Below are 16,746 nucleotides of genomic sequence, written 5' to 3' on the forward strand. Positions count from 1 at the left end.
TGACCGACTGAAACCTTTGGTAAACACGGTCACCTGGCGCACGAAGAGGGCCTGCGGGTCCCGCCAGCCTCATCCAGGGCGCATTCCCTGACGAGCCAATTACAGTCCAGGCCTGCACCAGGCTCCAGGGAGACAAAACCGACCTGGGAGTCCAGTCCAGGGAGTGGTGATGAAGGGGCCGTGGAGGAAGTGTGGGGGCAGGAGGTGGGAGGGCTCCAGCTCCAGGGTGGGGCATCCAAAGTGGCTTCCTAGGGGCAAGCACATGAGCTGAGTCCTGGAGGAAGAGCTCTGAGGAAAGCCAAGGCCTTGCAGGCGGCAGCACAGGCTCTGGTGACTGGGTGGCGGCTGATTCCTATTCCATTTCCATCACTTCGTCTCGGGAAATAATGTTTCACGATCCTCTGCAAACTGCCGGAGATGAATCTGCACCTCTGTCACAGCCTTGCACACCACTGCCTCTGCCCACCCTGTCCTGCCTGAGACGAGCTCCTGCATCTCATCGGTACCAGGTCAAAGCAGCAGTCAAGCTGCAGGGCGGACAGGTAACCCGTGCTGGCCCCAGGAGAGCCCCTCGGGGCAGGTGCAGACGCGTTTTTCACTGGGTCCTGGTGGCCTCTTGCAAAGACAGGAGGCACAGAGTCGAGACATTTGTGCATCAGTAAACCACCCAGAGAGGTGATGGGTCAGACAGAAATGTTTCAGAACCAGGCAGGCCAGCAGAGTGGCCACTGGACACGGGGGCTGCTGAGCACTTGAGAAGTGGAGAATACAAAGAAGGAACCGAGGCTTGGATTTTAAATTCGTGTTTTAATTAGTCACATGGTGAGCAACCGCCATATGGGACCGCCAGGTAGAGCTCACCTGAAAGAGAACGAGATTCCATTTAGAAACCGATCTGGAAGGTGATGGTCAAGGAGCAGGTCCCACGACAGGCCCGTCCAGGAGCCCTGAGGGCCGGAGCCTCAGCCCTGGGATTCCGTATCTCAGAGGTTCTCACGCCCGGCGGGGCTGGTAATTCCTCTTCCTTAAGCTGTTTACAGCAGCTGATAACGCTGCAGAAAACCAGGTTCTATCTCAGCCAAACACGGGGGTCCAGGGAAGCTGGCACAGCAGCTTGACGCGGGTATGTGCAGATTTTGCATTCACACAACCACCGAGCACTGTCAGTTACGGCAGTTTTGTTTGAACACTGGGTTGCTTAAGGTGCCCCGGGGGCTGCCCCCCAGCGGCCGTGTCCCGGCTGCTGTGAACACTGGGGTGCGTGCAGCTCTTTGAATTACATTCTTATCTGGACATATGCCCAGGGGTGCAATTGCTGGGTCAGAGGGCAAGTCTGTTTTCAGTTTTTAAGGACCCTCCACACTGTTCTCCACAGTGACTACACCATTTTACATCCCCACCAACAGTGGAGGTAGGCTCCCCTTTCCTCACACCCTCTCCAGCGTTTGTCATTTGTAGGCATTTTGACAATGACTGTTGTAGCCGGCTGGAGGGTTGCACCTCGTCGCAGCTTGGATTTGCGTTTCTCTAGTAATTAATGATGTTGAGCACCTTTCCATGTGCGCGTTGGCCATCTGTGTGTCTTCTCTGGAGACGTGTCTGTTGGATAAGCCTTCTGTCCACCTGTGGATTGAGTTGCTTTTGTTATTGCATTGTACAAGCTGGCTGGGTCAGTGGCTCAGACAGTAAAGAAAACACCTGCAATGCAGGAGACCTGGGTTCGATCCCTTGATCAGGCAGATCCCCTGGAGAAGGAAATGGCTACCCACTCCAGTATTCCTGCCCCAAAAATTCCATGGACAGAGAAGCCTGGCAGCCTTTAGTCCATGGGGTCGCAAAGAGTTGGACACGACTGAGCGGTTAACACTTTCACTTGTATGAGCTATTTGTACATTTTGGAAAGCAAGCTTTTGTTGGCAGAATCGTTTGCAAAGACTTTCTCCCAGACCGTAGGTTGTCTTTCCGTTTTGTTGATGGTTTCCTTCACTGTGCAAAGAGCGTGTAAGTTGGACTAGGTCCCATTTGTTTTGTTTTTGCTTTTCCTTCTATTGCCTTGGGAGACTGAGCTAAGAAAGCACTGCTGCTTTTTATGTGATATACGATTTTTATGTCAGAGATGCCTTGCCTGACAGCCTTCATTAGGACAGGGTGCTCCCAGCGCTGGGCGGGTGTCTTGGTGCCCGCGTGCGTGTGTGCTGCTTGTGCCAACTGGAGCGGGCTCAAGGGGGCATGGGACGCGCACCAGGGCCGGTGGCTTCAGGCGGCCTGTTAAGAGTCCTTTTCCCCTCCTTCCTCACAGCACGGGCTGTTACCTCCTGCCACTTCCCCCCCTGGGCTGGACTTGGATGCATCTCCTTCACCGTCTTTGTTTCTCTCGAGTGTCCTGTCCCCAGATGACACAGCTCGTGAGACCCCGACTGAGCTCGGTTCACAGTTCAGTCGAGCTCCAAGGTTTCTGCCTCGAGGGCAGCAGGGGTGCCGACATTCAGCAAGCAGGGCCTTCTCTAAGATGAGGGCACAGAGGGGAGAGGGGACAGTGTCCTGCCCCGGGGACAGGCAGGAGGGGGGTTTCCGCTACCTGCCCTGCGGAGACCGTGGCCAGGGAGGAAGGCTCAGCAGGAAGGTGGCTTCCCAGGTGGGAGGACACACCCACCACCCCTGAGCCACAGCCGGGACTCGGCCTCCCCCGGGCACCCTGAGCACACGTGGGGCTGCACAGTGGGCATCGGGGAACGTCTGTAGAATCGTAAATGAGCCCTCCATCCCCCGTAACACAGGAACAGCCTACGCCAAGGCCTGCTGAGTGCGCCCTGTGGGGACAGGCCTGGGGTCATGCTGACAAGTGGGGCAGCTGCTCTGGGCTTCCCCCCGAAAGGGAGACAGGGAATCGGGGTGCCAGGCTGACTGCCCTGGCGGCGGGGTTCCCCCTCGGGATGAGGTGGCTGGCCCCGGGTCCAGGCCACGGTGTCCAGAGGCCCAGGCCCGTAGGCACAGGTCTGAAGCAGCCCTGGGCCCCAGTCTCCCTGTGCCTTGAGGGTCTGTACCACGCAGAGCCGCCCCCAGGGAGCGCCTGTCACACGGCGTGACACTGCCCCCTCCTGGGCGGCCAGCTCCGACAGCGAGCCGTGCGGCAGCAGCCGGAGCAGAGGTCTAGGGGTTGAGGACATGCCCTCACCTGGCCCCTGGCCACGCCAGGGCTCAGGCGATGGCAGTTGGCACCAGTCTGTGGGCACCAAAACCAACAAGGGTTCCTTTTGCCTTTCTGCTCCTCATGGCATCCGTCAGGACCAGGCTCCCGGATGCCACCCTCAACCGCCGGCTCTCACCTAGACCAGGCGAGCAGCAGCGCCCAGCACCTCCCGTTCTGGCCCCGATTCCTCAGGGGGAGTGTAGATGTCTCCTCCCCAGTGAATGGAGACAGGGCAGCTCTCTGCGCTGCTTTCAACAGCGCCGAGGGCTTCAGATGCCTGTACCCTCAAGTCTTACTGAACACGTCCTCTTTCTCTTTCCCACAGAACAATGCAAACGGGTTTGCAAAGCCTCCTTTCCTCAGGTAAGTTAACTTCCTCCCCAAGGGCCTCTCCCCCCAGCTCAGCCCAGGAGGCCTGGGCTCGCGACCTTAGTTCCCAACGAGGGACTGAACTTGGGCCCTTGGCAGTGAAAGTGCTGAGTCCTAACCACCCCGACCGCTAGGGAAGTACCCACCTCTGACAGAGCTGGGGCACCCTCCTCTCTGTGGTCCTGCATAGGGTGCAGGGGAGGGTCGTGGTGGGAGAGCCTTCCAAGACGGGCTCTCCCTCTGGATCAAGGCAGAAGCCAACCCCATCCAGCGCCTGACCCCCAGCTGCAGAGGAGCCCACAGGCCTGAGGCCTCGGGATCAGTCCGCTCCGAGTCCAAAACAAAACAATTAGTGCTTGTAACAGGTGGCGTGGAGAGAACCATCCCAGAGCGGAACTTTATAATGTTCAGGAAACGCCTGAAATTTATAGAAGTGTATGTTACAGAGCAAGGGTAATCACTGGCTGTTTTCAGATCAAATCCCTGTCTTGGAGTATTTCTGCCAACATTTTTTTCTCCCCCCGCAGTGGAGAGAACCCCTTTGCTACTGTGAAACTCCGCCCGACAGTGACGAATGACCGCTCAGCACCAATCATCCGATGAGAAGGCGGCCTCAGCATGCTCTTGGTTCCCTGTTGGGCCCCTTTCGGGAACAATAGGTTTGTGTGTGACAAGCGCCATCCCGTTGTAAAACTTCACAGGCGTCTGGTTTTACCTGTATTCTACTTGAGCAAATCAGCACATTTTCTAAGTTAACAGAGTTGGATTTACACATTTCTTTAAGATAAATCATAGTTTAGTTACAACTCAATCATTTAAAAGTTTTTTCCTATTCTGTTCAAAAATAGTAAATTTGGTTCCAATCCTTACTGTATCACTTTTTAATATTCTGATTTTTTTAATAGCAAGAGTAAAGGATAGTGGATGCTTTTGTGACTGGCTTTCTGCACCCAAATGCAAATGAGATCAGTTTTATAAAGCATGTGTTCTTAAATAGCACTGTGTTCAAAGAAAATACTATATAAATTTGCATCCTAGCATGCAAATAATCTTAAGCAATATAAATTATGAGGATATTGTATAACACTTAATTCTTTTAACTTAACTTTAAAATTTCTGTTTACTATAGCCCTAGCCAGGATGAAGCATCCCACAGGTTCTCACGATTTAGACAGCTCTAGAGCCCTGAGGATCTGCCTGGCTCTATCACAGTCGGGGTCTCAGTACTTGAGTAGTTCTCAGAGGGACTGAGCTTGGTACTGAGTTACCTAACTAGAATGACCTAAGGAAACCCACCAGGCTGTGCCTCACAGGGGCCTGGTTCACAGGGTGGCACCTGCTTCGGGAGACTCCACAGGCAGGAACCAGGCACCTCTCGCTTACCTAAATGACCAAAATTACCTCCAGCACTGTTTACTCTGAAACCTCTCGGGGTGCAAGTTTCCTTTTCAGTTGGGCCAGCAGCCCGATAAAGCCGGCTGGGGGGGTAGCATTTTCAGCCCCCACCCTGTGCGCTGGGCCCCGGCAGGCAGTCACAGCAGCGCTGGGCCGTCTCTGCGGTCAGGCCGGGCACCAAGGGGCCTCGCTCCTGATGACAGCTTTTGGCTCTGCCGTGATGTCGCTCCTAAGCGCAGGCGGACAGCACGAGGCATGGCGCCCCCGAGGCCGGTCCTGCCCTCCTGGCTGGCGGGCCACGCAGACGCCCCCTCAGGGCAGCTGTCCAGCAGCAGCTGCCGCGTCCACCACCCAAGACGCTCGGGTCTGTTACAGGCCCGGCTCCTCTTCCTTCACGGGACCATGTCCTTCCCACCGTGGAGGCAGGGAGGCATGGTGGGCAGGCTCTGGAGACTCGTGAGTCAGGGGAAGGGGCGGGGGTCCCCCAGCCACGCACACCCCCCTGCTCACAGGACAGAAGCCAGGCCGTGGGTCCTGGGCATGGGCTGCGTGCCCTGCAGATGTCAAGGTATCAGGCTTCACTGTAAGAATAAAAACTTGAAAACGAGCACTTCTTTGAGCTGTGTAAGGGAAGGTCACCTGAACTGGATGGTGTTGGGGGTCAGGGCTGGTGAGGCTCTTTTGTGACAGCGCGCGCACACTGAATAAGCAGAACCAGGGAACCAATGGTATGGATCTCGTTTATTTAAAACAGTGTTTCTCCCCTTTCTCAAATTGAAGACTGCGAAAAATAAAAGCAGCGCTTTATTGAGCGTGGTCGCCTGGGAGCGGAGCTGCCCGCGTCCTCACTCCGACCCCTCCCTATGCCCCTCCTCGCCTGCCCAGTCCACCCGCCTCACTGTACAAAACAGTCCAGAAGCTTCACCAGATAAAGCTATTGTACACGACATTTACATTAGAAAAAGATAGCGGGGTGTGGGAGAGCCAGGTGCGCTCTTCCCTTTAAGTGAAATTGGCTCCACAGTTGGGGCATCTTCGCTTCCTCAAGGCGAAACAGCAGATGAACCCAAAGGGGAACAGGACGATGGCCAAGAAGATGCCCAGGAAGGTGAACGAGTCCTCCAGGACCCCGACCCTGCGGAGACAAGGGGGCGTGCGGTCAGGGTGCCGCTGCAGAGAAACACGCGGGGGTGCCGGCTGAGCACTTGGCCACGTGCTCTCTCTCAGCAGCAAATGCTGGTTCCCATAAACACTTACATCGCTAAGAACACGAAACCCAAGTCACTTGAAAGTTTTAGACTTACTTTTCCATGCCCTAGAGGGAAATTCCAAGAAAAGTGACAGTTTGGATTGTGTGTGGCTTTTACTGGTGGGAGGAGGGGGCAGCAGGTTTCAGCAAAAGGTTGAAATCACCCAGGTTCACACCGTGTCACTTACCTTGGGAGGTTTAATCTCAAAGCTCCTCTTGGGAAAAAGTCACATTAACCCTCCACGTGCCCAGTGTCTGACGCCCGGGACCACGAGGGGCCAGCCCCCAACCACATCCCAAGAGGTCACCGCCCAGGGCCGGGGTCCTTCTCCAAGGCCCCCAAGGCGGGTGGAGCAGGAGCTGCCACGCGCCCTGACAGCTGCAGAGACCACCCCCCGACGCCAGCCCCCACCCCCAGAACTGTTTCCCTCCCGCCCCGGAGCTGCAGGGGGCGGCGTTGTGGGAGAACCAGGACCCACCCCAGCCCACGCCCTCCCCATCTTCGTGAAGCCCTAGCACCTGCAAACGCCAGCTGGAACAGCCTCAAGGAAACACGCACTCTCTCCAGCAGCCCCAGGACGTTGCAGAAAGCCAAAGAGGGTTCTTAGGGAACCCAATTCTCTGCCCTCCCCTGGAGCCCCGCGTTGAGTTCAGGAAAGGTCCGAGCAGCCCGGCAATAAAGCTGCCCGCGGGCCAGGCCCGCCCCAAGGGGAAGCACAAGGCTGGCACCACACCTCTGAGCCCCTGCCTGCCCAGGCCACACCTGCCCAGCTCCCAGGGCCCGCAGCCCAGGAGGCAGGAGCCCCCGCTAAGAAAGCTCTGGGGCTGTGCTTAGGGGGGTGGGGGGTGCCGCCACCAGGGCCCCACGTGGGCAGGGATGCCCCTCAGGCCACTGGAGCGCAGCTAGGGGGCTAGGGCCCCCCTCGGGGCGCCTACCCCACCTCCTCTACCTGTGGTTGAACCCGAGTCACAGCAGTTTGTCCGCTTGGTCAAAACATCCAAGGGGGAAGCAGCAGACAAGGGCCCAGGCCTCCTGCTGGGTCAGCCGCACCAGCTGAGACCGTTTGGGAGAGGCCTGCCCCAGAGTCACCGGGTGCCTCGTGCCCCTCCAGGAACAGGGGGGCCCAATGACAGACACTCCCCGAGCACCCACCCAGCCTGGACGCCCTGTCATCTCACTTAAGGCCCAAACTGCTAAGAGGCAGAGCCTAGAACCCCGTGCGTCCCCTCGGGGGCTCCAGGAACGCTGAAGGGCACGCCAGGCTGGAGAAGCCTAGAGGCGTCCACCTCCCCCCAGGGCACGGGCAGGGCTGGCCCAGCTGTTCCACACAGACAGCCCCTCTGGGACATCTCCTGGCCTCTGGGGTCAAGGGTCAAACAGCAGCAGCCCCACCCCATCAACTCCCCACCCAGACCCAGACCCAGTCTACAGGGCACAGGGGAAGGGGGCAGGCTCTCGTCGGGCCTTCTGCAGCCTGAGGGCAGACACGGAGGCCCCCGACAGCCCGCCCTGTGCCCTGCACGCCTCAGCCAGCAGACCTGCGGCATCTTCTGTGCGGATCCTTCCCTCTCTCCAGCCGAAGCACAGGGCAGCCCGTCCCACGCCCTTGGTGGGAGTCTGGGTTTGATGGGACAACTCCCCCTCACCCCCCCGGGAGGCCAGGCCACCCCGAGTCTCGGGGGAAGAACAGGGCCGCTCCCCTCAGGCAAGGAGAGAGGCTCTGCTCACACCCGCCCCCGCCACCCCAGGGACCAGGAGCCTCCGAGCCTCACCTGCACCCTAAGCCCACACCTGAGCTACAGCCTCAAACACCAAAGGCTCTGAAAGCGGGACTTTTTAATAAAGTTGGTAACAAACCCAGCTCGCAGCCACTGTGACCTCAACTACCGTGTGGCCATTTACAGTCTTAACGTGTCCACTTTACGGGAATGTGTGTCCTGCTGCAGAGATGTTCGCTTCTGACGATGGGTGCTGCCTGCCTGGACCGCAAAAGCAGAGTGGGTGTGATTTACTTTTTAAAAACCCAGAATCTTTGAAACTGAGAAACTCAGGCTGGTCTCTAGGCAGATCCTGACACGGCAACGAGCCCCAGGGTACAGACACCCAGTCCCTGCGGACCCCCCGCCCATCCTGCCAGCCCCTCCTGAGCAACCTGGTGTCTCCTCCAAGCCCCTCAGGAGCCCCGATCAGCTCAGCTCTTTACCAACAGCTTCTGAATCCAGACTGAGCAAGACCCCATCTGTGTTCCTCCACAACGAAGGTGAGAAAGATATGGAAACTGGAGAAATCAGGGAACTAAACACACGTTATCTCGCTGCCTCTGACCTCACGGAGAAGCTGGGCGCTCAGCTAGGTGGGGCTCCCTCCCCAGGAAGCTGGACCAAAACCTGATGGGGCCGCGAAGAGCCCAGACCCAGCCAGGGCCCCTGCTCTCTGAGCCCCCGCCCTCCGAGACCCGGTGGCAGCAGCAGCACCAGCCAGCCTCCTGGGCAGGGGCCGGAGGACTCCGCCTCCTCCACGAGCCGTGAGCCCGGAGCCAGGTAGGGACAGGGCAGGGTGCCCCAAAGCACCAGGCAGCCCCCTTCAAAGACCAGGTCACATCTCGTCCCCTCAGGACACACATGCCCCACTCTAAGCAGGCCTCCCCGGGGCAGGTCTCAGGACCTCCGGGGAGGTGGGGAACAGGGGCACCCACAAGACTCGAGGCCCACAGGGGACTCAGGGAACACCAGACTCAGTCCAGGACAAGCTGGGCTGGACGCCCCACCAGCTCTACGCACCCCGCCCACTGCAGCCCAGGGCTGGGCTCAGGCTGGGGATGCCCCCTGGGCATGGGAGGATGGGGTGCTGGCCTCCTCACTGCCCTGATTTGCGGGCAGCATCTGCCCCCCTGCAGCTGCCCCCTTCGTGCCTGTCTCAGCTTCCAAGACCCTGGCCACCCTGGAGCCCCTTCACCCCCTGGTCACCCCAGAACCAACACCCAGCGGCACCCAGAAGGACCCTGAGCCAGGACGCACCTCTGGCCTCCATGCCGGGGCCGGGGCCGGGGCCGGTGCCGGTGCCGTCGGCACAGGCCCGCCTCCCGCAGCCCTGCCTCCGCATCCGGCATCCCGGGACAGGCCCCGCACCAGGGGAGGACCGCCTCAGACAAGGCCGAGGCCTGGGCCAGGAGGTGCCCGGCCCGCGGGCCGAGGGTGGTCAGAGGTAGCGTGCGCGCGCTCACCTCCTGCCGCTAAAAACGGGAGACGGGGTCGGGCCACCCACATGGGCCCCGACGGCGGCAGAGGAACAAGCGGCACAGGCCTCGCTCGGGGAATCACAGACGTGTGACTCCCGCAGACACCTGCTGGGCTCCCAGGGCAGGCGGGCCAGGCAGGCGGGCTGAGAAGGAAGAAGCACGGTCACAGGACAAGCCACCTGTCTCCCGATGCACCGCTGTCGCCAGACAGGCCAGCCAGTCCCCAGGGGACCCTCCTCAGCCTCCTCGAGGTGCCGACTCCCCAGACCCGCCGAGGCTCCTTGGACACACCTGGCCCCTGGCCTGCAGCAGCGGAGGGCCCTGCGGCAGGGCGGCACCCCCGCAGAGTAGCCCAGCTGCTGCCCTCTGTCCTCCGACGACATCAGGGCCGAGGAGGACACGCCTCAGAGGCAGCGAGGGGGTCAGGCCTGACCGGGGCCCCGAAACTTGTCCTCAGCACACGTGCTCCCCTCTCATTGCGCCCACTGCCCAGAGGCCGGGAGGACTGCGACCCCAACCTGTTCTGGATGCAGGGCACTCCCCACCCCAGCCTTCACCAGCCCGGAGCCCACGACCCTTCCCAGAAGAGCCGAGGGACAGGGCCGAGGGCGGGAGCCAGGGTCCCACTCCATGGGAATCACTCCTGTCCTGAGGAGCCTGGGGATCTCGGCCCCCAGGACCGGTTGCTGGTCTCCTTTCCTCCATCCAGGGCCCGGGGCCAGGCAGACCCCGGAGCATCCACCAGCGTTCCCCTGCCCAGATGGGGCACCGGGCCTGCCGGCAGCTGGCACGACCAGGACAGGAGCCCGGCTCCCAGAAGGCTGGGCCCCGCTCCGAAACGCTGAAACCCCAGCTGGAGGGCCCCGCTCCAGGGGCCTTCCTCAGACTCCTTGGCTGCCAGCCTAGCGCCCTCCTTCGACTAGGAGATGGCTCGAGACTGCTTGTGCCCAAAACAAGCCCCTGGAGTCACCCAGCTGGGCTGCGCACATGGGCCTGGGCGCCCAGGACCCGTGTGGAAGCCAAGCGCGGCGGTTCCCTCTCCCCACCCCACTGTGCCACTTCCCCCGGGGGCTCTCTTGGCCAAGACCAGCCTTGACCCTTGCCCTGTCCCGCGGCACGTGACCAACCTCCAGGGCCACGCCTCCCCACTCCAAGCCCATCCACGTGCCTCCAACCGATCGGCTCTGCCGCCCACAGATGCCCGGGGCAGGGAGCGGCTCTGGAGGCAGCCAGTCGTCTCCCTTCCCCCTTCACGTTCACCAAAGGCCAGACTGTCACCAGCTGTGTCAGAAGACACACCTGTTTCAGGTATGCCATTCAGGGTGCCCCGGCCACCGATACCCAGAGGGCTCTCCCCTGCCCACCGCTCCCTCAGCAAGCACGTGGCTGGCTCCGGGGGTCCAGTTCCGCCCCCATTCCTAGGCGCCCTTCTTCCCCGGCCCTCCAGTCCTCCCTGCACAGCTGATGCCCAAGACTCAAACTGTTAACTTCCTTCGGACGCTGCTCAGGGCCTTCCTGACACACTTTTGAAACTAAGGAAACCAGAGTTTCTCAATTCCATCTCACCAACTCCGACTTCCGCACCCACACCCCCACCCCCACAGGCTGCCCCCTGGCAGACGCAAAACCCAGTTCTGGCCAAGTCTGCCCTGACTTTCGGAACCTTCCATGCACTAGAATCCACTAGAATCCTGAGGGCAGGAAATTTGAGCCCTCAGGACAGCGTCTAGTAGCTACGTCTCAGGCCCTATAAAAACAAAAGATTCTGGTGGCTGGACCTTTAAGGACATAAAGTACAGCTCCCACCCAAACAAAGAACCTCGGTGTCCCTGTCCTTGCGCAGCTGCCGGCCAGATGTGGATGGAGCAGCCCTTACCCGTCACCCCCCAACCCTCCAGCTCCTCCAAGTCACTGGTCACCTGAGTATGGGCTCTCCGGCCCATCTCTCCAAACGGACCCTTCCCGGGAAAAAGAGAACCTCTGGCCCCCTTCGAGAAGCAACCGCAGAGCCCACAACCAGGGATAGCAGGTGATCAGTCCAACTGCTGACATTTCTGAATCCCATCCCCATGGGGCTCAATGACCCAAAAGCACACCCCCGGGGGGAGAGGGACGGACAGCCAGTCCCCTCTGCCACATGAACCCTGTAGGGACTCAAGGACCACCGGGCGTGCTCTCTCCCACGACGTAGGTCAGCAGCTTGGCCGGAGACTGACCACGTCTCCCCCAGATCCTGCCTTTATGAGGCTCTGAGCGTGTCCTTAGTGGCTTCTGGAGCCCCCAGGCCTGGAACATACCTGCAGACTGGGCAGCCTCCGACCACAACGATGGAATTGGCAGGGTACCGGGTGACATTCCGACTGTGGATGTTGTAGACCCTGGGGTGGTGGGTAGGTATCCCTGTAGGCAGGAAGACACATGAGAAGAGGGCAGGGAGGAAAGAGGGTCTGAGGTGCACTTCTCCTGCCCTCCCCGCTCCCCACCAAATAAACGCTCGCATCCTTTTCAAAGTGGCGACAGCTGCGTCCACTAAGTGCCCACTATGAGCTTTAATTAAACGTTAACTTGTGGACAGCGTCTCCTTAATAGAGTTAAACCTGCAGAGAGATGGACGTGCTTCCTAGGAAGAGCGAACTGGGCGCGAGCGACCCCGCAGATGGGCTCAGGGCACTCGGGCGGTGCCCAGATTCGGGGGCCCGACCTCCGGTTCCCGGGGCGGCGCCGTCCCCGACCCCCTGCACGGGCCGGACCCCGAGGTCTCCCCTCGACCGCGCCCCCCACCGCCGCCGCCACGTCCGGAGAAAAGTTGGTTTCGGGGTTAAAGGTCGCGGTGGAACTCCGCCCGAAGTTCGCTCCCGGGCCCCCGGCCCGCGCCCCGGGCCCGGCCCCGGCGCACCTGTGACGAGGTAGGGGTAGGGCGGCGGCGGGGCGGCGGCGATGGCGCCGTAGCCGTGCGGGGCGCACGCGAACTCGCCCTGGCCGGCCTCCAGGTTGTAGGCGGGCGGCCGCTCCTGCAGCAGGGGCTTGTGGTCCATGGCGGGCGGCGCCCCCCGCGCCCGGCTCGGCTCCCGCTCAGACTCGCCCCCGGCTGCGCCTCGCTCGGACGCGCGGACGCCCGGCGGCGGGACCCGCGGCTCGCGGGCGGCGGCGGCGGCGGCGGCGGCTGCAGCGGGGCTGGGCCCCTGGAGGCGGGCGCCGCGGGCTTCCCCCCGCGCCTCCCCCGCCGGTCACAAGACCTGGGTCACGTGGCGCGGCTCCCGCGGGGGCGGGAGGAGGCGCGGGGGGCGGGGCCAGTGGCACTTAAAGGGGCCGCGCCCTCCCTCGGCCGCCCCGCGGGCCGCTCGTCGACGGAGACCCCGCGCGCCTCCCCGCTGGACGTCCCGCGGGGGCGGGAAGCGGGGTGGGCGGGGGGTGAGGGAGACGCAGGGGGCGGGGCCGCCGGCGCTTAAAGGGGCCGGGCCCTCGTCGGCCGCCTGGTCGACGAAGACCCGGCGCGCCTCCCCGGCGGGCGCTCCTACTCCACCTCCGCGGCCTCGGGCCTCACACCCCGAGGAGACCCCCCCGACACACGCACGCGCACGACTCCCAGAGGCGCCGCGCCAGCGCCGTCACCTTATGGCCTGTCGGCCGCGCCCTCCCAGCGCCAGGTCCTGATCTCGGAGGACGGAGACCCCAAACCCGCCAGGCGTCCGGGGGCCCGAACCCACCAGTCCCGGAAGAGGGCCGGGGCCCCGCAGGCGGGGACGGCCCGGAGGACGGGCCCGGCGGCTCGGGCCCCCGGGCCGCCCCCTGGTCGTCTTCGCCAGGGGAGGAGGACCGGGGACTCAGCCTCCGGAGCGACCCGGGTCGGGGTCGGGCAGCGTTCAGGGGCAGTGGAAGCTGCGGCGAGCCGGGCCTGCTCGCGCCCAGCTGGCGTCCAGTGCCTCGGTTTTATTTTGATAAATCTGGTCATGTATGGGGCTGTGGCCTCTGATTACATGTACTGCCCTGTTGGGGACGGCGGGCGCTGCCCCCTGCCCTTCCTGGGTCCCCAGTCTTCCCAGCAACCTGGGAAGTACTGACCCCCGGTTCACAGTCCGGAGACAGCTCAGAGGAGAGGAGGGACCTAAACGGGACCGCCAAGGCCTCTGGGCCTCACGCCCTCACGGAAGCCCTGGGCCTGTCGCACGCCAGCGCTTAGTAGTTTGGTAATAAACTTGAACCTGACAGACGTGCACGCTGGGGCCACACCATGGCTCCCCCTGCACCCATTCCCCGCCTTCTGCAGCATCGGGGGTTTCCCAGCCTTTCTCACCTGACCAGCACCTTGATCTAGCTCAGGGACAGCTCTCAGACCCCACCTCATTTTTAACTTTTCGTGAGACAGCATCGTGATTCTTTATCAGGAGTGTAGCTCCTGGGACCCCCCATCCACACCTGTTATCCCAGTACTGCTCAACTGCGGACCTCCCAACAAGCCTGTGGGGAGGGACAAGGGGCAGGCAGATGGGGGTGAGGGAGGGGGTCCCAGTCCAGAATGGCGGCTGTACTCCAGTGGCCAGCGACTTCCCGCCAGCAGAGGTCTAGGGAGGCCATGCCTTCCCAGGAGTCTGAGCTGTAACCAGCCAGCCAGACAGCAGTGAAACCAAGAGCCCCCCCCGGCCGCACCCCAGGAAAACTGAGGGCCAGCCCCAAGCCTCACCAAGGAGAGAGAAACAGTAGGCTCTGGGCAGGCCCCCTAATATTGGCCAGCTGTGGACACAAGGTGAGGGGCATCCTTCCCCCGCCCCCCCTCCCCTAAGCCTTTCCTATCCAACTCCAGTTAAGTTGGCAGATGTCCCTTCAATTTCAGGGTTAATTTTCCCTTTCTCCAGTGTCTTTGTTTACAGATCAAACTCCACAGAACCACAGCCTTTGGCTCCCTTCTCTTCCTATAACAGATTTCTACCCCCAGCAGTGCCTCCGCTGGAGCTTGGAAACCCGCATCTGTGAATGAGAGGACGTGAGGTTACCCAACAAGCAGGCCCTTCCCCATCAGTCGTGGCTGAGCCAGGGGTAACCTGCTCTCCCAGCTCTGCCTCCCCACCCCAGCACAGACTGCAAGGGACAAAGGTAACTGGTCAGGGATGCAGAAGAGACGCAGCCAGACAGTAAACTCACAAAGGCAGTGCAGAGAGGCCTGAGCGGTTGTTTAGAGATGCCCAGAGGCCCTGGCTGCCTCACCTGGAAGGAAGGCCTGGGGACAAGCATGCCTGGAAGAGTGAGCTGCGGCCCAGAGAGCAGCAGCCGCTACCTGCTGAGACACCGAGCCACCTGACGTGGCCCCGGGGGGAGGCCGGATTGCTGGGAGCTGAAACAGGACAGCAGGAGCGTCAGATTTACCATTAGGAAAATGACTGGCAGCGGTGTGGAGTGAAAGGAGGCTGGGGAATCGATGGGGAAGGGACAGCTGGGGAGACAAAGGTGTGAGGGAGGTGGAGAGCCTGTTAAGACCTGGCAACTTCCAGAGTGGATATGGGAGACTCCGGATGCTCAAGTTTCTGGCTCAGGTGACGGTGGTGCCAGGGCCTGGGTGTGGATTGAGAGGAGCCAGCAGAGAAGACACCACACCCCCAATGCAGGGGGCCCAGGTTCGATCCCCGGTCAGGGAACTAGATCCCACATTGCTGCAACTAAGACCTGGCACAGCCAAATAAATAATTTTTTTAAGGTATCAAAAAGGGGAGCCCCAGGGTGGACAGGTAAGGAGGCAAAGGAGCCCAGCAACACTTGAACCATGGAGAGACACTGAGCAAAGGAAAGCATGCGCATCTGAGAGGCACTGCCCTTCGAATACAGACCTGAGACCATCTCAGTGGCCGCTCACCCCCAAGTGTTCTGGAACAGACACTCTGCCCCAGGAGGCACCAACACTAGTGACTGCCCAGCTCATGGAGCTGATGCTTTAATGTGGGGGGCGGGGGGGCAGGCGGTGAGCCAGCTGCAAAGTGGTAGGTGCTGGGGGTTGGGTGAGCGGGATGGGCCGTGTTACACTGGTATTCAAAGCGGGCCGGGCTGGAAGGTGTGTAGGTCTAGAAGGAGGTGGGAGAGTCTACCCACAGGAGCTCAAAAGGACCAGCTCTTGTGTGTTGCGAGTTTGCAGGTGTTTGAATGGAAGGGGAAGGAACAGCAGGTTTGTAAGTTGGTAGGAACAATCAGATGCTGAGGGGCAGTGGGAGGAAGGGCTTGGGGAGGAGGAGAAAGAGGATGGGGTCCCTGGCGGGATCTGGGACACGTGGGTGCCTGTGCAGGTGGCGGGTGGGCGGAGGGGATGCTTTCTTCCGATGGCCTCTGTGTGAAACAGGAAGCAAGACCCGCTTCTGGGAGTAACCTCACCTCCAAGCCACCTCCTACGTCAGCTCATCCCGGGGCCATCCCAAGAAGGAGGCACCGGTGTCCCCCAACCACTTAACGAGGAAACCTGGGCAGAGAGGTGGAGGGGCATTTCCATGGTCCCCGAGCCACGGAAGGTGGGTCTCTGGATCCCAGATTGAGTGCTCCTGACCCTAACGAACCGGGTCTCCAAGCCAGGTGCGCCAGAAAGGCCAGCCACTGGTTGCTCGTTTTAACAGAAACAGTTCTTGAAGAAGACTTGGAAACACCTCCTCGTGGCACAGCAGTAAAGATTCTGCGTGTCAGCGCAGGAGATGCAGGTTCGATCCCTGTTCCAAGAAGATCCCACGTGCCGAGAAGCAGCTAAGCCCATGTGCCACAACTACTGAGCTTGTGCTCTGGAGCCCAGAATCCGTGCCTATGCAAGCCTGCAGGCCCTAGAGCCCATGATTCTGCAGCGGGAGGGCCACAGCAGGGAGCAGCCCATGTGCCGCCAGGGGCCACAGCTGGAGAGAAGCCTGCGCCGCGGCGAAGACCCAGCAAAGTCAAACATTTTTAAAAATAGAAAAAAAAAATTACTTCTCTCCTGTGCATATTTTTCAGATTGCTGAAATTCTGCTCCTAATCCACTTTTACATCATGAGTACATTAACCAAAAAAATATATCTTAGCGTTGCCGGTTCCACAGAAGTGAGAATATGGTTTTAACTGGTCTGTGTGCATGTTTTGCTGCGAGCCCTCGGCAGGGGACGTGGTTGGGTCCACATGGTCAGGTAGTGGACGTGCTGTCCCCTGGCTAGGGGCAGCGAAGCTCCCACTGTCCTCCCTGCAGACCTTGACAGTCAGCAAGAACTGTCCTCAGCTGTAGTCAGAGGACACCAAAACCAGGATGGTGCCCTTTCTGGCAGGCTTTGAGAAGTACTAACAGCCCGTCACATGGGCTGCTCACACAT

General features: G+C 60.7%; 2 protein-coding genes and 2 long non-coding RNA genes across 4 annotated transcripts in view; 3 read left to right on the plus strand and 1 right to left on the minus strand.

The window, feature by feature from the left end:
• The window catches only part of BAIAP2L1 (BAR/IMD domain containing adaptor protein 2 like 1), a 76,935-nt gene extending 71,374 nt beyond the window's left edge, over nt 1-5,561 (plus strand). Inside the window, exons 13-14 of the mRNA XM_069569566.1 lie at nt 3,516-3,553; nt 4,087-5,561. Coding sequence (XP_069425667.1) covers nt 3,516-3,553; nt 4,087-4,162 — 114 coding nt within the window. The 3' untranslated portion in view covers nt 4,163-5,561. The remainder of the gene's footprint in view (nt 1-3,515; nt 3,554-4,086) is intronic.
• A 117-nt stretch (nt 5,562-5,678) lies between these two features.
• BRI3 (brain protein I3) lies at nt 5,679-13,022 on the minus strand. The gene is made up of 3 exons (XM_069569567.1): nt 12,339-13,022; nt 11,740-11,842; nt 5,679-6,089 (listed from the first exon to the last, which is right to left on the minus strand). The coding sequence occupies exons 1-3, from the start codon at nt 12,475-12,477 to the stop codon at nt 5,957-5,959; spliced, it is 375 nt and encodes a 124-aa protein (XP_069425668.1). The 5' UTR covers nt 12,478-13,022; the 3' UTR covers nt 5,679-5,956.
• LOC138428751 (uncharacterized) lies at nt 10,609-12,012 on the plus strand. Its single transcript, XR_011252562.1, has 3 exons — nt 10,609-10,750; nt 11,286-11,471; nt 11,634-12,012. It is a non-coding gene; the product is annotated as an uncharacterized lncRNA (long non-coding RNA).
• Nucleotides 13,023-14,164: 1,142 nt separating the features above from the next.
• LOC138428749 (uncharacterized) lies at nt 14,165-16,480 on the plus strand. Its single transcript, XR_011252560.1, has 3 exons — nt 14,165-14,533; nt 15,765-15,930; nt 16,033-16,480. It is a non-coding gene; the product is annotated as an uncharacterized lncRNA (long non-coding RNA).
• The last annotated feature ends 266 nt before the right edge of the window (nt 16,481-16,746 follow it).

This window comes from Ovis canadensis, chromosome 24, assembly GCF_042477335.2.
Source record: "Ovis canadensis isolate MfBH-ARS-UI-01 breed Bighorn chromosome 24, ARS-UI_OviCan_v2, whole genome shotgun sequence".
Lineage (NCBI taxonomy): Eukaryota > Metazoa > Chordata > Mammalia > Artiodactyla > Bovidae > Ovis > Ovis canadensis.

What these genes read in the sequence shown, in the direction of transcription:
- BRI3 (XM_069569567.1), bottom strand. Translation starts at nt 12,477, where the DNA reads ATGGACCACAAGCCCCTGCTGCAGGAGCGGCCGCCCGCCTACAACCTG. An exon ending in CTACCCCTACCTCGTCACAG is followed by an intron (nt 11,843 to 12,338) that starts GTGCGCCGGGGC and finishes TCCTGCCTACAG; the next exon opens with GGATACCTACCCACCACCCC. An exon ending in GGAGGCTGCCCAGTCTGCAG is followed by an intron (nt 6,090 to 11,739) that starts GTATGTTCCAGG and finishes TTGTCTCCGCAG; the next exon opens with GGTCGGGGTCCTGGAGGACT.